Source organism: Cydia pomonella, chromosome 6, assembly GCF_033807575.1.
Source record: "Cydia pomonella isolate Wapato2018A chromosome 6, ilCydPomo1, whole genome shotgun sequence".
Lineage (NCBI taxonomy): Eukaryota > Metazoa > Arthropoda > Insecta > Lepidoptera > Tortricidae > Cydia > Cydia pomonella.
Genome location: NC_084708.1, coordinates 25,958,363 through 25,978,018, shown reverse-complemented (window position 1 = coordinate 25,978,018; position 19,656 = coordinate 25,958,363). Strand labels below are relative to the sequence as shown.

The 19,656-nt window shown below is 36.0% G+C and overlaps 1 protein-coding gene across 1 annotated transcript; it reads right to left on the bottom strand.

Moving 5' to 3' along the window:
- Positions 1-735: 735 nt before the first annotated feature.
- LOC133519373 (trans-1,2-dihydrobenzene-1,2-diol dehydrogenase-like) lies at positions 736-19,613 on the bottom strand. Its single transcript, XM_061853427.1, has 6 exons — positions 19,392-19,613; positions 14,115-14,319; positions 7,774-8,065; positions 6,671-6,917; positions 3,897-4,047; positions 736-3,698 (listed from the first exon to the last, which is right to left on the bottom strand). The coding sequence occupies exons 2-6, from the start codon at positions 14,317-14,319 to the stop codon at positions 3,595-3,597; spliced, it is 999 nt and encodes a 332-aa protein (XP_061709411.1). The 5' UTR covers positions 19,392-19,613; the 3' UTR covers positions 736-3,594.
- Between the last annotated feature and the right edge of the window lie 43 nt (positions 19,614-19,656).

Here is a 19,656-nt window from a genome sequence, read left to right as displayed (position 1 = left end):
CAGCGGGGAACTAAGAGGCGGGGTCCATTTCACGATAGTTTGTATCTTGTAAATCAAGCGGAACTCCTTTACTAATAATCATTAAATCTTGAATCTGATACAAGATTATAATTATAAGTTAGTAGTAGTTAAGTCTTAATTTAACGGGACAGAATTTTTGAAAATGTTGAAAAATATTCGAAATTCGTGTGCACCCGAGCATTGGCGTTTTACATTTAAAAACGAATTAAGTAGGGTTAGCGTGGAGAGTGTGCCTAATTCATTAGGTACACGCTTATAGATCATGTCATCCACAATGACGCGCAAATTTGTCAAATCTATCCTTTAATATCATGACAATACAAGTCAAACACGCGTCATCGTGATGACAGCTCGGATTAAATGACTGTGGTTACAAGACACAAAGTCAGTAGGTAGATATTCTACACCCTCATAGTTCTGATGATACAAATGAAGCCATTGGTCTACAAAGTATATGAACACGCACTAACGCCTTGACAATAGAGGCATGTTCAGGTATTTTGGAGCACCTTGGCCGCTCCGAAATATCTGGCGGCTGTTCCTATTATGCCGGTGTAGGTTTCCGTTTTTGTTGGAGATATTGACGCAAGGGTCACCAATTAGTTCTTTCAGGGGTCCGGTTCTTAAAATAAAATTACTTAAAATGAATGATTAAGTAAGCAAACATATAGTTTGGTGACCTCTGTACTAAAGGAATATGAAGAAGATATAAAACCAGTTATAATTGTATATATATTTTTATGAGGTGTGTACAGAAGAATACAATAATTATTTATTTAAAGGGTGAGTAGAAGACATATTAAATCTTTGTGCGAACTCTCTAACCTAACCTAAATAAGTACATGAATTTCAGTAAATTGCTTGTGACAAGTCTTAACGCTGTAACAGACAGGCGTTCCGGCCTGCGACCTAGAACCGGTCCGAGGACTGTCCGATCGTATAGAAGGTGGTCCGCCGTACGACCGTTAAGGACGCAGCTATAAGTGAGAGCGAGAAAGAGATATTCTCATCGAATTAAGGTTGCGGTGCGGTACGCCCGTCTGTTACAGCTTTTAGAAAATGCATCAAGGTAGAAAGTACAGACGCCGTTTAAATATTACTTTTTTTTTTCGTCCATTTGGACAGGCTAAAGCTCTAAGCCATACTGCCTTGTCATAAGATTTACTTTTCAGTAACTTAAATCCGGTGAACGTCTTCAGTAAATTTTACATATCTATTCAAAAATAATACTTAAGTTATCCATAGGGTCACCTTAACATCAAAACATTCCTAGTAAGGTCTGCTGAACTCTTGTTAAGCCGACAAAATACTTCATTTGAATAACAGCATTATAGGTATTGGCACTAGTGTTGAAGTCACGCACACAACAACACATTCATGTAATGATAGCAAGTTAAACCGCCAACTTTTTTATTATTTTTACAGGATTGGCAATAGCCTTAACTACTTACTTAAAAAAAAGTGAACCGCCAACTGCTAGATGGACCAAAAAGTTTCTTCGAAGTTTTTTTTGCTAAATATCGTGCATTTAAGTCACAATCATTCATTCATTCAATACTGTTGTTGCGATTAGCTCTGTGTGTAATCATTCGCCACAACTATCCCGCCGATACCTATATCACTCGGTTAAATATGCTAAGAAAATAAGAAATAAACTACGGTATAAGCCGATTCTTTTATTTTTGTTAAAGTTATTGCTTACTTAGGCTTGAACCGATTAGTATAATATTTCTATATAATTCTAGGCTAGTTGAACTATAAATTGGTGAACAGATCGGATTGGTCTCTTAATAAATAAAATATATGTTTAGTGTACATTTCTCTCCGGGCAATCACAGTTAGTCGAGGTAAATTTAAAACATATATATTTAATGTAACAGGGCAACCTCTTGCGATGTTTTAATTTTTTTTTTACTGATTTTACATTTATTAGTGTGACAATAACAATCAAATGTTATTACTTTGTTCTCTTTGATTAAGTTTATATGATACAATATGCCATACCTAATTAAAATATTAAATAGGTATGATACTATTACTTTGTATATTGTGCGGGGGTAAAATTTAATAGACCGAGAAATATGAAGCAGCTTAATTTTTATGTATAAGTATTGTATGTATAAATAGCAGTAAACTCTTTATTGTACAAAAATACATATTAAAAGTAACATACAGTTAGTAAATAAATAATACGTATTATAATAGATCTAAAGCTAGCTTCACATTAAAATCATTATATTTATAATAGTTCGATATCGACCAATTGTATTATCACATTCATTTGTTCCGCTGATATTTCACATTGTTATTTATAACCTAGAATTTGCTTTAAAATTTTCTAACTTTCTTCCTAACCATTCTATAAAAATAAGTTAAAATCTCATGCCAGCCGTTTTATACCTACACACAATTCTATAAATAACTATCATTAAATATCTATCTAATTTGTTTATACTTGTAAGACGATATTAACGCTTAAATACTCACTTTATTTTAATGCTAATGTATAAATAAAGTACTGAATAGAGTAATCACCCCATTATGTATAACTACTAGCACTGGGTGGGTTAAACGTTTTTGGTATATTCTTTATTTTTTAAATATCTGTAGATGTAACACTAAAATTCCACTGGCTATTATTATTCTCGTTTTGTTCTATCATTTGTTCTATGACGTCACTATCCCATTGTACAGTAATTTGCTAATTTTGCAATATTTAGCATCTTGCAGAACGAAACCTACCATAATATACAGGGTGGCCTCATACAACCCGGAAATTGAAACCAGTATTATAATTTTTAATGATAAACTAAATAATATAGTCGCAGCCTGCCAGTGTCGCTCGGTGCCGGCGCGCGCCGAGTGTCTTGTCCACTGATATACACAAAATATTGATAATAATATACAAACGCCCCTAGATATTAATCGTTAACCTGATTATATTAAAAAAGCTGAAAACTTTATAAATCCATAATATACATTACTTTAACAACTCGGGCGCTGAGCCTTCACATGTATATTTTCTTGAAAATAAAACGAACCACCTCTGTTTGCACGACCGTTTATAAGTACTCTCGGCGCTCCTACTGGAGGAGCGGCGAGTCGGCGGCCCCGCGCAGGGCTCGATAGGGCTCCGCCCGGATATTGGTCACTTAGAGCAATAAATTATTATCTATTACCATAATATGATAAATTGATAAAGTATTGCGGATATATATTATAATTAACATGTGATTCAGGCAAAGCTGAGTAAGTCTGGACTTATAAAAAAGTAAAACTGACACCCCGGTACAATTGAAACTGAATAAATTTATGTGCGTGTCCTACAGCAAACAGTAAAAGACTACACGTCTTAGAAAATTATTCCAAAAAATATTTTGTAGCCGTGTTGTGGGCCACCTGTATAACATGAGCTTTACTCAACTATTCATTTTGTGTGTGACATATTTTTGCGCGTTTCGCTGTCCAACATAATATTGTTGCAGACTGTACAATTGGAGCTGTTTGTTGTCCTAGCCTTTTTTTGTCACAGGTAAATGAGCCAATAAAGGCCGGCGGGCCAGGGTAAATGCGTTATAATTCGTTGTCTAGAACCCCTAGTTGCGATCGCATCGTGTCGGCCAGTTTAGACAGGAGTATGCTTTCGTCTAGTGGCAGCTTTGGGCTTTCTAGTAATCCTGAAAAAAAAAAAGAAATTTATAGATAAGGTCTCGTAAGGACATTATCATTTATGGTAATTTGATTTGAACCCACGCCTCATTAGTACGTTTGCTATGTTTGTATACGGTTATCAGCTTAAGTAATAATCTTCGATGTTTGTACAATCGCTGGAAAGTTTTCTGCAAAATATTTATAATTCGTCCTTCAAAACTTACCTTTTGAAATACAATCATGACACTCCTGTATCTGATATGAAAGGCCGGCGCTGTTGTGGAAATGGAAGTTGAACCGGCCTCGAGGGAGCGTCCACTCCGTGCTGTTGGCGGCCGACAGGCGAAGCGCCGTCGGGCACCAGAAGTAGTCCAGCTGATAAAGAATATCCAGCATTAAGCTAGTGTTCTTTCTTCTTAAATTAATAAAATAGAGCTCTACGCCAACTCAGGGGGCCTACTGCGAAAACATAAATTCGCAAATTGCGGGGATCTTTCTCTTTTACTCTAATAAAGGCGTAATTAGAGTAACAGAGAAAGATGCCCGCAATTTGCGAACTTCGATTTTCGCGCGGTTATAGCCCTGGACAGACTTTGAAGTGACAAAGTAGTTTCGCAGGAATTTGAAGTTTTTCGTAACAATTATGTCACTGCAAAGCATGCGCAGAGGCTAGCCCGATTTTAGAAAAAAGATAAATAAAAATCAGGCCTTGCCTCAGGGCACCCAAAACGCATTATGGTAGTAGTAAAGTCTTTAATGTACAAAAATACATATTAAAAGTAACATACAATTAGTAAGAAGTACAAAGGCGAACTTATCCCTTTGAGGGATCTCTTCCAGTTAACCTTTGAGTAGATGAGAGGAGAGTGAAAAGAGGGTGACAAATGCAGCAAAATGTAGAACAAGGTACCAGAAAGACTAAGGATATAATAAGGATATATACATAATTTATAGGATAAACATGTATTACTTACAACAAAAAGGAATGGGGAAAATACACTAAAAGTTGGAAAGAAGTAGAAAAATATAAAGCAACTAAACAATAGAAATATATATATTAATCGGTCAGATATCTATAGCATCTTTAACCTCCCCTTGAGAGATGCAACCGATTGCGCCCGATTGCCTTCTTATGGTAATATGATTAAAAATATATGGGAACAGGTAAGTTAGTATAGGCAATGTTCTCGCTCGAGAATATTTCTCAAAGTAAATTGAGAAAGTTCTCGAGAACGGCAGAACTATGCCCACATGCCTCTACCTGTATGATTTCAACTTTGAGTTTTTTTTCTTGTGTTTGGCGCATATATCAAATTTCCTTAAAATAACAATCTAAAAGTAAAATCAACTGGGTGAAAAGAAATTGGCGTAGCAGCATGCAAAACAAAACACTGTCCTATTTTTTTATCTCTCCATCTCCTTATGATAATAACTGTTCTAACACGTACAATACTTTGTACATTTTGTATTAGGCCATGACTCAATCATCAAATTATCTTATCTAACAATATGTTATCTAATTTTACGTCTAAGGTTTGGCTTTGAGGAAAACAAACAGAATAGAGGAAGCAGGAAAAGTCTAACGGAGACAAAGATGATTTTTTGTTGCCCTACTTTTCTAACGTCTTGCCTTCAGGGATGACCTTTGTTTTTAATTACTCGATTGTAAACTTTGCGTTTTTGCTACAAGGTTTATTTTACTTTGGGTTGGTGTTGTTATTGTTTTATATTAAAGAATATTTTGATTCTTTGTTGTACTAATGTACTTTCAGTCTCAGTATTGTTGTATAACTTAACATTTTTTTTTTAATTCCGCTACCTAAAGGTTGTCTGGAAGGGATCGCTTTTTAGCGATAAGACCGCCTGTTGTTTACCTCTTCTTTATGTGTTGTATTATTTGTACTGTTTCTGTATTGAGGTGTGCAATAAAGTATATTTGTATTGTATTGTATTGTATAAATACCCACTTAACTTTTAAGACAATGTTGTGGGTGTAATTGGAACATTCAAGTTTTAAACTGGTTTAAATACACTTGCAGATATTTCCAAAATTTAATCGAAAATAGTTCCAATAAAGTCTAGGTCCACTTTTATTGAAAATATTGTGCTACAAAAATATGTAAAGTTCTGGTTATCATAAATTTGGATGGCACGTTATCGGTTAAGTTTCTATAACGCGACAACTACATCATTAGCGGCCTGATAAGAAATGATCGATTCGCTTCAGGAGCTGATTTATATTTCTCGCAAATTAGATTATTATAAAAAGTACTAAAACAATTTGTCGTGCAACCCGTGTATGGGCATACATAATGTATTTTTATCAGGATACTTAAATGTTAAGTGCACAGGCGTTCCTACATCTGTTGAAGTAAACTTGGGAAATAAGTAGTAAATACTACAACTTTGTTTTTAGTGCCAAAAATCTCAGCCTTATTGCCCATAGCGACCCTCGTATGGACCACAATAGTCGCTGTCTTCCCATCAGGGTACTTTGGCGCATATGACATGACATAGACTTGTCAACTCCTGTATTGCCCTTATGCATGCATCTGCTATCGAATACCTAAGAAATAACTACCTAGTCTATGCTTACAGTGACAGAGCCTTTAGTGCCGACAATCTCAGCGTTATTGACCGTAGCGACCCTCGTATGGGCCGCAATAGTCGCAGTCTTCCCATCAGGGTACTTGAGGGCACATGACATGACATACTTGTCAACTCCTGTATTGCTCTTATGCCTGCACCTGTTTTTGAATACCTAAGAAGTAACTACCTATAGTCTATACTTACAGTGACAGAGCCCTTAGTGCCGACAATCTCAGCCTTATTGCCCATAGCGACCGTCGTATGGACCGCAGTAGTCGCTGTCTTCCCATCAGGGTACTTAAGCGCACACGACATGACATAGACTTGTCAAGTTGTCAACTCCTGTATTGCCCTTATGCCTGCATCTGCTGTAGAATACTTAAGAAATAACTACCTAGTCTATACTTACAGTGACAGAGCCCTTAGTGCCGACAATCTCAGCCTTATTGCCCATAGCGACCCTAGTATGGGCCGCAATAGTCGCAGTCTTCCCATCAGGGTACTTGAGCGCACATGACAGCGACTCATCCACGCCTGTATTGCTCTTATGTCCCGTACACACGACATCTGCAGGCGGGGTCTTGAAGATCCATTGGACTAGTTGCAGCATGTAGAGGCCCAGGTCGAGCACCGCGCCGCCTCCGAGGTCTTTCATTCTGAAATGTGTAGCATGTTCATTTTTTTGACGAATGCAAAAGGAACTTAGAATAGTTTTTAAATAAATTAATTGTCTGCCTTAGAAATATGAACTCAAATTTATGAAGCATAGGATAATTCATATGTATTAATAAAAAAAAATGGACTAGGATTTTTGAAGACTTATGCCGTAAATATATATCCTAGCGACTTCAGACTGAGCAGAACAATCGAAGGTTTAATATAAATTGAAACTGCCACCGATTAACGATTATCTACAACGATTTTTCATAGACAATATCGATAAATCTGCGCAATTCGGTTTGCACAGATTAATCGCTACGATATAAAGTTACGTGTGTAGCCAGCATAAGTACATACCAATTAACAGAATCTAAACACACCTAATTTGTATTTATACCCGGTAAATAGGTAATAATAAATGACAATAAGTATACTGCCATTTAATGAATCAATAGGAAGGAAAATGTAATAAGTTACAACACTCGCAATTAACCGGTAAATAATCTAATTAGCACATAAATACATCACGCAATATTTCCGTTGTGTTACTAAACAAGAAGCTAGGAAGATAATGGTTACAAAATTATAAAATAGATCTAAGAGATTTATAATTAGGTATTCAATATCAATAACAATAACAAAATAATTGCTTCCAAAGAGTCCAAAACAAGTAAAAAGGCGGGGGCCAATAAATGTCAGGTTCCTTTACAAAGAGACTAACGCAGATATAAAACCCTTGTAGAAAAATTGCATGTATTTATAAGCTGCGGTAACCGCTTTCCGTCATGGTCTTATACGGGTGTGGCAAACAAACACCGTCGTGATATAAAAAAGTACGTAAAAACCACTTACAAATTCCTCTCAATATCATTGATCTCGACTCCGAACTGCACGTTGACATGATACACGTCTCCCAAGCCTCCCCCAGCTATGTGCTTGTCCAAAGCATCGTACGCGGGAAAGAATCTCGACCACATGCCTTCTAACAGAAACAGTTTTCGTGCCCTCGCTATGTGGACGAGTTCTTGTGTTTGCTTGTGTGTCATGCTCATTGGTTTCTCGCAGAGGACGTGCTTGCCGTGCTCCAGCATGAGCTTGGTTATTTCGTAGTGCTGGAGGTTTAGCACGCTGACGAATACAATGTCTAAAACAATCAGAATAGATGTGTAGTACATTGAAATTATTTTGTTGAAGTAGTAATAAGAATTATTTAGTTTAAGGTACTATTGTATTAGGATCTACCTGTACAAATAGTTGCTGTAGGTATTTATTAGTACATACAAAATGTGTTAATAAAGTAATATCAGTTTTGCGCTGGGTATGTTAAATTAATTTAAAACTTAGTAGACGTTGATACCATAAGAAAATTCTTTTGTGCAGGTATGTATCTAAGATGTATAAGTAAAATTAATACAATAAATTTCATGTATAAATAATTGTCGTAGAAACGTTAACGAGTTTATTACAAACTTAATTTCGCCAGCATAATGAAAAAAAGATTATCTCACCGATAGTAGTGTATTGCAGAAAAATTATACATAGTTACCGATCTGTAATTAGTCAAAAGATAATTGATTCCTTTGTGTTACGACAGTTAAGCCATTTCTATTTAAGTTATATGCAAGGACGTGTGTTAGCGTATGCTATAGACTTATATATGTATGAATTAAGTACAATAAATACAATTTACATAGTTGATTAATATTGGTACACCAATGAATCAATTAACTTAAGACTAACCACAGCTCCTTAAAACTACATTTAATTATTTGTTTTGGATTGACAAGTGTTGCATAATAGTACATTAAGATACAAGTGCGAAAAATAGGAAATTCGAAACGAGTGGCGATAAATTAAAACATGACCGAAGGGAGTGTTTTAAATCGACACGAGTTGCGAATTACAACAAACATTACAAATTACATTTTGACATTTAATACGGGCAATTTATTTAATAGTCCTACATTAAAAAATAAAGACTGACTTAAATTGTCATTATCAGCCGAACGATTACATCTTGATCATGATTTAATTGCATAATACGCAGATTAATGTTACCGAAATACCCAGCCACTGGGCCAATTTCAGCTTTTTATAATTGTTAACCTTTCGCTCATGTTAAGTGACCAAGTTGACATTTCGAACAAAACTCTTTGGGTCTGATTTCACTCAGTCATTGCAATTGATCTTCACTTTGCGGCAACAAATGTAGAACACGAATCCGATCCGAGCTGCAAATCGATATGACATCGACCCAGCGCGGTCTTATACAGGATGTTTTTTCAATGTTTCATTGTCTGTCATACCTACTTTGCGACGTGAATGGTTAGTTAGTACAGTCAGCATCAATAGTAGCGGATGAAACAACGCGCCAAAAGTATCTGACATCTCAATAACTTTTCCAAATATGGATAAACGTCTTAAATTCAGGTTCCAAAGTATATCTTTTAATAGTTTCAGTTATTCTACTCGTACTTTAAAGACCTCAGTTTTTGTTAACCCTTTTCCAGGCATAGTACGATTTATCGACCACATACGCGCCATTAGAATTTCAACTTTAGCATTCCGATTTAAGGTTCAAATTAGATTACACTTTCAGGAAATGTTACTCGTCTTCAAATGAATCATCAAAGCTCGATTAATTGGAATATATTTAGATTTTTTGGGAAAACCTTGTAGATTGCGGCGTGGAAAAGGGTTAAGCTGTTATAGAATGGTAGATAGGTAGGTACTTATGAAGCGTTATTTGATCCACTACTTTTTATGCTGACTGTACCTACATATAGAGTAGTCAAACAGATAAAACAACTTTTATAATGTACAAACCCGAAATTGCGAAAAAACAATTAGCTGTATCATATATTCGGATTGTTCAAATGTCAATCTTTTTTATGTGAGATTGAGATAGTTGTGATACCCGTTCGTTATTGGGGGTCGATCCCAATAGAAGGTAGCGGATCAGTATGTACATATGTATAGTACCTACATCTCACGGGCTATGGCTAATAATAGTAAAAACCGCCTGTTTGAACTGCTTTTTCAGCGGTCGACATTCAAGGAGCTATATCAGCTTATTTTTACTATTGTAACCGAAGCCTATTGATGCTCCATCGATTTGAAATGCTTTGTGATTTGATTACAAATATTGCATTCAAGAAGGTATCCTTTTTATTCTGCAAATAAATTAGACATCGAGAAATGGTTCAATGCTTGCTAGATTTGACTGAATAAAATGCTACAATTTTGGAAACAAATCAAATCATTATATATTAAATACTAACGACCCGGCTTCGTACGGGTAAACCTTAACAAAATATACACATATGTATAGGCGTACATAGGCTACGGAAACTGCTTACCATCAGGCGGGCCGTATGCTTGTTTGCCACCGACGTAGTATAAAAAAATAATATACACAACATTTTTCAAGAATCACTCTATTGATAGGTGAAAACTGCATGAAAATCTGTTCAGTAGTTTTTGAGTTTAACGCGAACATACAGTACAGACAAACAGAGGCAGAAGGGGGACTATGTTTTATAAGATTTTAGTGATTTTGATTTGTGTTTTTAAGTACTGTAGTAGGTACCATATATAAATTATAAACTGAACTGAATGTCTTAAATTAAAGAAAAACTGAATAAATTAACCGACTTCGTATTGCATGGATCTCACAACTTTTTACGGTAGAAGAAGAGTTGCGAGACTTGCGTTTTTTACAAGTTGTTTTTGATGGCATGTGTATTTTCGTAGATTTATCTAAATATTACATATTGCGCAATTGCGTTCTATATTGATATGTTCATGAAAGTGACCCTGATGAATTATACTTTATCTCATAGCGATAACGTTTGAATACTCGGCTACCTGTGTTCGATGGCATCGTGGAGTGTTTACGTAATCGCTTGCAAGATTATGCTAATTTTTAACGCAAAATACGTTACAGCATGGCGTGACATTTCCTTCAGTTTCATTGATATACGAGTACACTGTAAGTAACAACAAGCATGGAATAGAGCATTCGTTTAGTAAAGTCACCAACAATAGTAATGGATGAAACAGCGCTCCAAAAGTACAATACAATACAAATACACTTTATTGCACAACTCAAGAAAAACAAGTAGAGGAAACAATAGGTGGTATCGCTAAAAAGCGATGTCTTCCAGACAACCTCTAGGTAGCGGAAATCGATAAACCTACCTGCATTCCTGGAATTATTTCCCAAATAGAGATATTATCTACCGCGTTCTAAAATATTTGTCACAATCAGATTGCTCTACATACAGGGATTTTTATCTTATTGTTAAGCTATAATGATGACTTTTGATGCTGACTGCACTAAACCCATTGACATAAGGCTTCTTGTTTAATAACAGATTATAAATAATAAAGACATTTATTCCAGATAGAGCCCATACAATTTTGTTGTGTATGTTGTGTGTGCTACTTTAGAGTATTTGAGAGTAAAAGTCAAAGAGCGATTATTCAATTTCAATATACTGTCATGATTGCAGTTCTGCAAGAGAAGTGGCATTCAGACTTTTAAAATTTGTTTTAGGTACCACCTTACTGCAGGCTGACTGATTTTTAGGAATATTGTTCTTACTTACACGTTTGTTACAAAATGTAATTAAGAATGGAAACTACCATCTTCTTTATTAATTTCAAACTTTAAAATACTCTCCATTGGCTAAAAAAGTCTTTAAAATATTCTCCTTTGGCTTTAGTACGTACACAAATGTTTGTTAAAATTGTCAATAGGTAATACCTAACCTTGTACCACTTACTTATGCACAGTAAAAAATCTACTGCAACGTATTTTTGCATTTTATCATATTAGTTAAAAGTGAGATGCACGGGCGGATTATGTAAAAATAACATGAAATAAGTAACTATCTAATTGTAAGTTCGAATCAGCCTCCAGGTTGCTGCAACGACCGACATATGAATACTCAAAGAGATAAGAGGACATTTACTGATATCCAGATTTAGGCGGAGTAATCGGACAGCCGTTTGATTCAGGCGTGTTTGTGGGAAAATATGATCAAAGAGGCACGGAGCCACGAACGTAAACAAAGTGCCTGACAGATTTATATAATGACGCCGCGGTAACCTCGTGAAAACTCTTCTGAATAAGCAATGATTTTATTTACTTTCGATTTTTTTCGTCAGGTTTTCGTACAATTTGGTAAGTTTAAAGAGTTTCGCATTCCAAGCGGAATAAATATAAAATCCCAATTTCCGTTAACTTAAAGAAGTACCATAAAACTTAATAGGAAGATTTTATGTTATTTAAACTTTATTGCACAAAACATAAAAATAAACAAATGGCGGACTTAATGCCTAATGACATACTCAACTAGTCAACCATCGAGCCAAACAGAGATATGTAAAAATGGTGTAGGGAGCAAAGTAACAAGGTATTTAGAAGACCTATCGTTACAACTGAAAGACTTGATGAACTACATATAGAATGCACAAATAAAAATACTAGAATGTAGAGTCTGTTCGGAAAGTGAAAGAGAAGAGAAAGAGAGAGAGAGATAAATTTCTTTTTTTATCCATATGTTATAAATTAATTTTCGACTTTATCATGTCATCAATTCAATCGCGATCTGAATTGGATTGGATGCAAAGCAGTTTCTCTCCACGTTATTTTATTGTCGGGAATTTTAGTTTTTATAGTAATATAAAAACATTAGCTATATTAATTTAGACCTGAAATGTATCCACATAAGCGGAAAATAATAATTCGTTTTGCAATTTATACTTTTTTCATATCAAGATACTGCAAAAAAAAAAACTTTACGGTACGTGCCTTACATAATATATAATGATGGATGCTACTTGAACTCGACTCGATGGACTAGAAGATTTTATAGAACATACGGTAAAATTGTGCTTAAATTTTACATAATAGGGAACTCTATCCATCCACCAAAATGTATCAAATTGGACGAAAAATGAAAATCGACAATAAATTGATTTTAAGATCTTTGCTTGGTTAGGTCGAGGCTTTGGTTTCTTTGCACCCTAATTTCATTTTACCCATTTACCAAAATTTCTAGTTCTCAAAACGGAATAGTATTGAAATGCCTGAATTTCAGATGCCTAACTTTTTTCTCAAAAAGCCATATTCTCAAAATGCCTAAAGTTCAAATCGACGTGGTGTCATAATACCTAAATCAAATTATATCCAATATTATCATCTTTAGTTCCAGCAGATTGTTAAAATAATACTCTACATACGATAAAGGTTTTAAAAATGCATTTTAGATATTAGCTAAACTAAATATATTTAAAAAAGAAGTCCGCCGGAAATTCGGCATTAGACGGAAGATATTTAGGTATTTCCAGACGAGATATGAATAAAAGTCGTTATGACATGTGACCACTTTAAAAAGGGCACAATTTGATATTAAGGCATTCTGGGACTAAGTTGTTTTGAAATTTAGGACATATAAATACTATGGCATTATGATATTTAGGTGCACTGAAACCACAGCGGTAAGTTAACTATCTTACCCATTCTGCTGTCGTTATAACAGCGTAGCGTGGTTAATGTCTAGAGAACAAAAGCCACTTGGTATTTATTACCTATTGATAGTGCACCGAGAGCGATTTTACACTGAGGAAAATTCTAAGGTTACTTATGATTATGACATAATTCTTAGCATTTCCCCTCTTTTGCACCTATATAATGAATCATGATTGATTCAGTTATTAACTTAGATGATATGATATTATCAGGTTGCAAGAAATAGGTGTTACGAATATTATAATATTTGCACGATTTATTGCGAATATATGCCAAATTCCAATATTGCAAAACAAACAAGAAAAAGGGGATGTTCGATGGATGGATGGATGGGTGTACATCTTCCAACTACCTTGTAGCAACAAGGTACGAGTAGTTGAAAGATATACACTCCATGTTATTGACTCGAGCATTCTCGCTTGATCAAAACTCATTCTGTGTCCGTTCGTTCCTTACCGGCGCGGCGATGGCACAAGCTTCATTTAGTTATAACATATTACCTTATACATATTATACATACATTATGTGTTCATCGGTAGCTACGGCCTCATGCAATTCGTGCATTCTCGCTTGGTTATAATTCGCAATGTCCGTTCCCGTTCCTGGCCCGCGACGGCACATTGTATTATGGTTATAATAGCTACATAATACATACCTATGTTGTTATCGGAAGCGAGCGCCTCATACGACTCGTGAATTCTCGCTTGGTGTAAACTCGCGAGTCTCTGTGTCCGTTCACGTTCCTTGCCGGCGACGGCGCAAGCCCGATGTTGGTCCGCCGGCAACGTCCCGAGCGCAGTGAGGAAATCGTGCGCGATCATGCCGGTGCCGCACACGCCCCAGCGGAGCTGCTTACCCATCTGGAAACACTTTTATGTCAGTGCCAATAACAATACCTACGAACTACTACTATAAATCGTCAGGTGACAAAACCGTAGCAGAAATTATATTAAAACGTCGTCGTTCGACAACCAAATATGACCTACTGCCTACCCCTAGTATTAGTTAGTGATTTTTGATATGTTCAGCATGGTCAGCATGTCGGTGGCGGGGCATCCTGTCGATAAAACTCGATGCCCATCAGCTTCGCTATTTTGAGACAAGTGACCGTGTGTCGTCTTTTATATACCTAGGCGCCATCTATTCGGTGGTTATCTATGGTTCACGGTAACAAAATGGCTATTGAGCATTAAAATGTCAATCAATGTCAAAGTAATAGACATTTTAGGGTCAAACACGCATCAAATTGGTCACACTCAATCTAAAACACATTAACTATGACGAAACATTTAAAAAGTTATCTAAAGCTACACAAATATTTATCTTATCCCTATATACATAGAGACTGGAGTTGGCATTGAAATTGTATCTACAGTTTTAACTGACATAATCCTTACGGCGAAGCCTTAAAGTGTGTTGCCAGTTAATTGTTGTAAAAGAATGTAAGACAGAAATTGTAAGCATTTCTAAAGTAAACCATGTAATTTCAATGACAGTTAATAACCCGTGCGACTAGTTGTAACCTTCTCATAGTACATCGAGTCGAGTGTATGACCTGAATTATTTTAACAACATTTGCAACTATGCTATTTGGAATACGATAGCAATTGCTATTGACCATTAAATAATACCGACTGCTAATCTAAGGCATGTACCGAAACAAAACTGTAAATTACATACGGCTGTAATTTTGTTTCTAAGCAAGATGACTACGATTTTTTTAACGCGATGATAAGTTATGGAGTTTATAGCCAGACTTAATATGCAGGGGTCCGGAGGATCGCCTTGCTGGCAACCGACGGCAGAGAGAATTTCGTTATCTTGGTAAACTAGATTAGACGAACTACATTGTAGTAGGAAATTATAGATCTCTGGCTCTCTATGCTCGTGGTTCAATATTGGAATCTTTCGCTTGCACTGGTGTCAATATTAGCACGAGCGGTTAAACAACTTTGCCCCCTGTAAAACAAATAACTATTACCATTTTTCTAATGCTAAAAAAATAATTGTAGAGCTTATTATTTCAGCCCCAACTAGGGGCCTAAGTTGAATAATTTATTTGATTTTATTGAACCCGTTGTTCAATTTAAAACTGGTAATCATGAAAAAATAAACTAGTGATATTTCCATTTGGTAATGTAGGACATGAGTTTTGTTTCAGGAGTTTACCAACCCGCCTATAGCGAGACTTAAGTCCCGTCGCATGGCACACGCAGCCGCTGCAACACTCACACAAAGTTCCTTCGATGTACAGCAGCTCAGGGACCAAGAATGGATGAGGCAAGCTGACGGCACCCCGGCCGGGAACATCGACCCGACTAACCTTCCTAGGAAACTATGGTGTCGCTTAAACCGCCTAAGAACAGTAAGAACCGGGCACGGACGATGCAACTTCTTCCGGCATAAGTGGGGTTGGAGAGACTCCGCGCTGTGCGACTAAGGCATCGAGGACCAGACCATGGCAGGGATCGGGACCGGTTTTTTGGAAAAACTTTGAAATAAACATATATTTCGGTTTATTTTATACTCAAAATATAGGACTCCGTTGTTTTTAGAAAACGACTTCGTATTATTAGATTGCCCAATAAAAAATGAAATAATTAACAAAGAACGAAAAAATACCATTTTCGTTCCCATACAAAAAATACCGGTTTCCGATCCCTGGACCATGGAGCACATCATTCAGCGGTGCCCACTCGGCGCATATTCGGGTGATTATCTAGACTTGACGCCTGATGCTGTGCAGTGGTTGCAAAACTTGGAAGTTGTCTTATAAATAACATTGTATATAATGTTGCCTATTTGACTCTATCGCTATGCAGTTTTGTTTAAAGTAGCAGGTAACAATCAATTCAAGGAACGTGTTAAATTACAAATAACTCCAAACACATAACAAACATTCATGTAGATGGCAAAATAATTTATCAAACTTGGATATATTTTTTTCTTTGTGATTTTTATGCCAGTTGAGAGCCTCTCGCCGAGTCTCGACACCGCTCCGACCCAATTGGAGAAAGGCGATACGAGAAGGGAGCAATATGAACGCACTCGTTCTCGGCCCGTCTCGGGGTCCCTCGTCGAGGTTTTTTTTTGCCCTTCAGTGAACCATTTAGTGGTTATAAAAAAATTAAGCAGAGGCCAAAGCACTTTACAAAATGTGTTGGAATAAGTATGTTAAATACACGTAACATGACAAGGAACATTTGTATCTTTATGAAGACTATCAGTCTGCACTATTTTACAGCTCTCTGTTAAATATGAACCACTCCTTAAAAAGTATTTACATACATACTTAGGTAGGTATGTATTTATGTAGCTGTTGAGTACATACTCAACAGCTTTAAAGATAATTGTGGATTATTTCTTATCATTAGATAATCATATGGAAATAAATTGTTATCTTTGTTATGTGAACAATACAGTGATTGGACTAAGGGAACGAAATGAATATAATATGGTAAATTAGCTGTTTTTTTTTTTATATACTACGTCGGTGGCAAACAAGCATACGGCCCGCCTGATGGTAAGCAGTCTCGGTATCCTATGTACGCCTGCAACTCCAGAGGCGTTACATGCGCGTTGCCGACCCTAACCCCCCCTCGTTGAGCTCTGGCAACCTTACTCACCGGCAGGAACAGCCGCAGCGCATGGTAGCAGTGTCTCACGGGTGTCGTCGATCCGAGATTTAGGGATTACTCTGGATGCTAAATTCTCCTTTGTTGAACATATAGATAATATTGTGGCGAGAGCATATAAAACTTTAGGAATGATTATGCGTTTAAGTAAACCATTCAAAAGTACATTCACGTTAAACGTTTTGTATTACGCTTTCGTCCGTAGTATTTTGGAGTTTGGCAGTGTTGTTTGGAGCCCACATTTTGGCATTCATAAGTCTCGACTTGAAAGAATTCAGATTTTTTTTTTGTAAGTCTCTTGATTATAGAACCGGCCGCTATAACTGTGATTATTTTTCGTCAGCAACTAGACATAGTCTCCCTCCGTTGGAGAAAAGCAGAGCATATCTAGATGTTTTATATTTATTAAAAATTATTAGAAATCATATATATTCGAACCTTTTATTAGATAGCGTTTCCTTCAAAATTTATCGGTTCCACTCACGTTCTAAACCTGCATTTTCTATTTCCTCCTGTGGCACACAGTATGTTAAAAATTCTTTCTTTAGGCGCACTTGTAATTTGTATAATGAATCTCTTAACGATATAGATACTTTTGTTCATAGTTTGTCCGTGTTCAAGAACAAAGTTTGGCAAATTTTGTTTTCTAGAAATTGATCAATTGGTTCCAGTCATATTTTTCATAGTTTTGTATGTTTTTTTACTTGCGAGTAGTACATACAACTAAACCGGAAATTTATAATTGCGTAATTTACATTTCTATGTAATAGTTTTCTTAGCAATGTGTCACAAATATTTGTGATAAACACACAAATAAGTGCCCATACCAGGATTCAAACCCGGGATCTCCTGTTTCATAGACAGGATTACTACCGACAAGGCTAGGTCGTTAATAATCATGACAGAGATGTCTCAAAAAATTCATGTCATAAGTTTAGTCTACTATGTAACCGTTTGCTGCATATAGCCAAAGACAGTGGCGGATTTGCGACTAAAGCCCAGTAGGCCGAGGCCTTGGGTGGCCAGATATTAGGGACAGCAGTCCATATTATGGGTGCTAAGAAAGGGGGCAACTACACAAAGCAAGGGCCACCGAAAATAAAAGATCAGATAAGATAAGGAGCGGCTGGTACTTAATACAGGGCCTGGGTCTAGGGCACCCAACACTGCAAATCTGCCACTGGAAAGGTTTAATTGATTCTGGACGAAATTGCTTAGTAATATTTTGGTGATAATTATGAATCAGCATAATATTCTGTTCCAAATTGGATTCCCACAATGGTAAAATAAAAAATTATGATGTCTGGTCACCCTACCATAAGGCCTTTTAAGTCTGTAACTATGTCTAATTGAGATGCTTATGTGGTAGAACATCTGCCGTGTATAGCATGTATGTATGTATATAATGTATGTGTGTGTCCATTTGAGCAGGTTGATTGGTAGCCTGTTTATTTATATTACCTTTATGAGCTACAATATGGCGTTAATGGTGCTTGATGAATGAAGGCAATAAAACAGAGTGGCAAGGTCTAATGATTGTTTAGCGTGTGCTTTACACATTTTTCACATTATGCTAATTACACACAATTAAATAATCATTTATTTCACACATTTACAACACATATAAGTATGTGTTAGTAACATACAAAGTAAAAAATAAAAATTAATGTTAAGACTTACAGCTATATAAAACCTAACATGCAAAAACGATGACACACAATGTTTTGCTTATTTTTTAGACATGTTATTCACATATTAAAAATTTTGAATGGGCTATGATTTGAAGTGGGCTACTTAAGTAATTATCAAATAATTGCTTGATGTGATTTGTTCCGATTCAAGGATCTATTATTCAACTGAAATAATGTCAATAACCCATTTAAAATAGAGTCTCGCAGAAATATTATCCTTAGCTGAAGTGCTTTTCCCAGTCTAATAATAGAAAAAGCTTTAAAAAAGTTATAATAGAAATAATTTTTGGCACGGCCCTCTATTCTTTTTTCAGACATAATAGCGCTGAAATATGGGGCTTTAATGAATACTATGGTTATGGCATTCAACTTCACATCAGTGACTCCAAATTTGCATAAAAACACGCGGCACTATTTGAAATGATATTTGTTATTCCTAAACATAATGCACGATATTTACGAAGTTATTCGATGAGTTTCATGTAAAAGTATTGCGTGCAAAATGCATAAGCATGGAATTCCATTCTAGACAAACAGAATCCTTGAAATAGATATAATGGATTTATTCATTTTACTTGTTCTATTTAAATAAAAACAAATACCGACCTCCACAATCTTTTTCCAGCAGCTAACCGACGTCCAAGAGCATAAATGTTTTTACAGATGCAAATCGTTCGTGGTGTCTTTGGATATCACCCAAATCTCATAAAAATATTGACAATGCACCTTAAAATTAAATCGCTAGTGCACTATTATAACGTTCGTAGACCCAGTCCATTGGCCACACGCACACGATACAACCATCAATCGTCGCTGTCAGCTGACAACTGCCACAGACACCGATTTCAGAATCACACAAGTCTCGTATACT

Coding starts and splice junctions, on each gene's coding strand:
- LOC133519373 (XM_061853427.1), bottom strand. CDS start 14,319: ATGGGTAAGCAGCTCCGCTGGGGCGTGTGCGGCACCGGCATGATCGCG. Junction 8,066..14,114: donor CGCTTCCGATAACAACATAG/GTATGTATTATG, acceptor TGATTGTTTTAG/ACATTGTATTCGTCAGCGTG. Junction 4,048..6,670: donor GCACTAAGGGCTCTGTCACT/GTAAGTATAGAC, acceptor ATTCTTTATCAG/CTGGACTACTTCTGGTGCCC.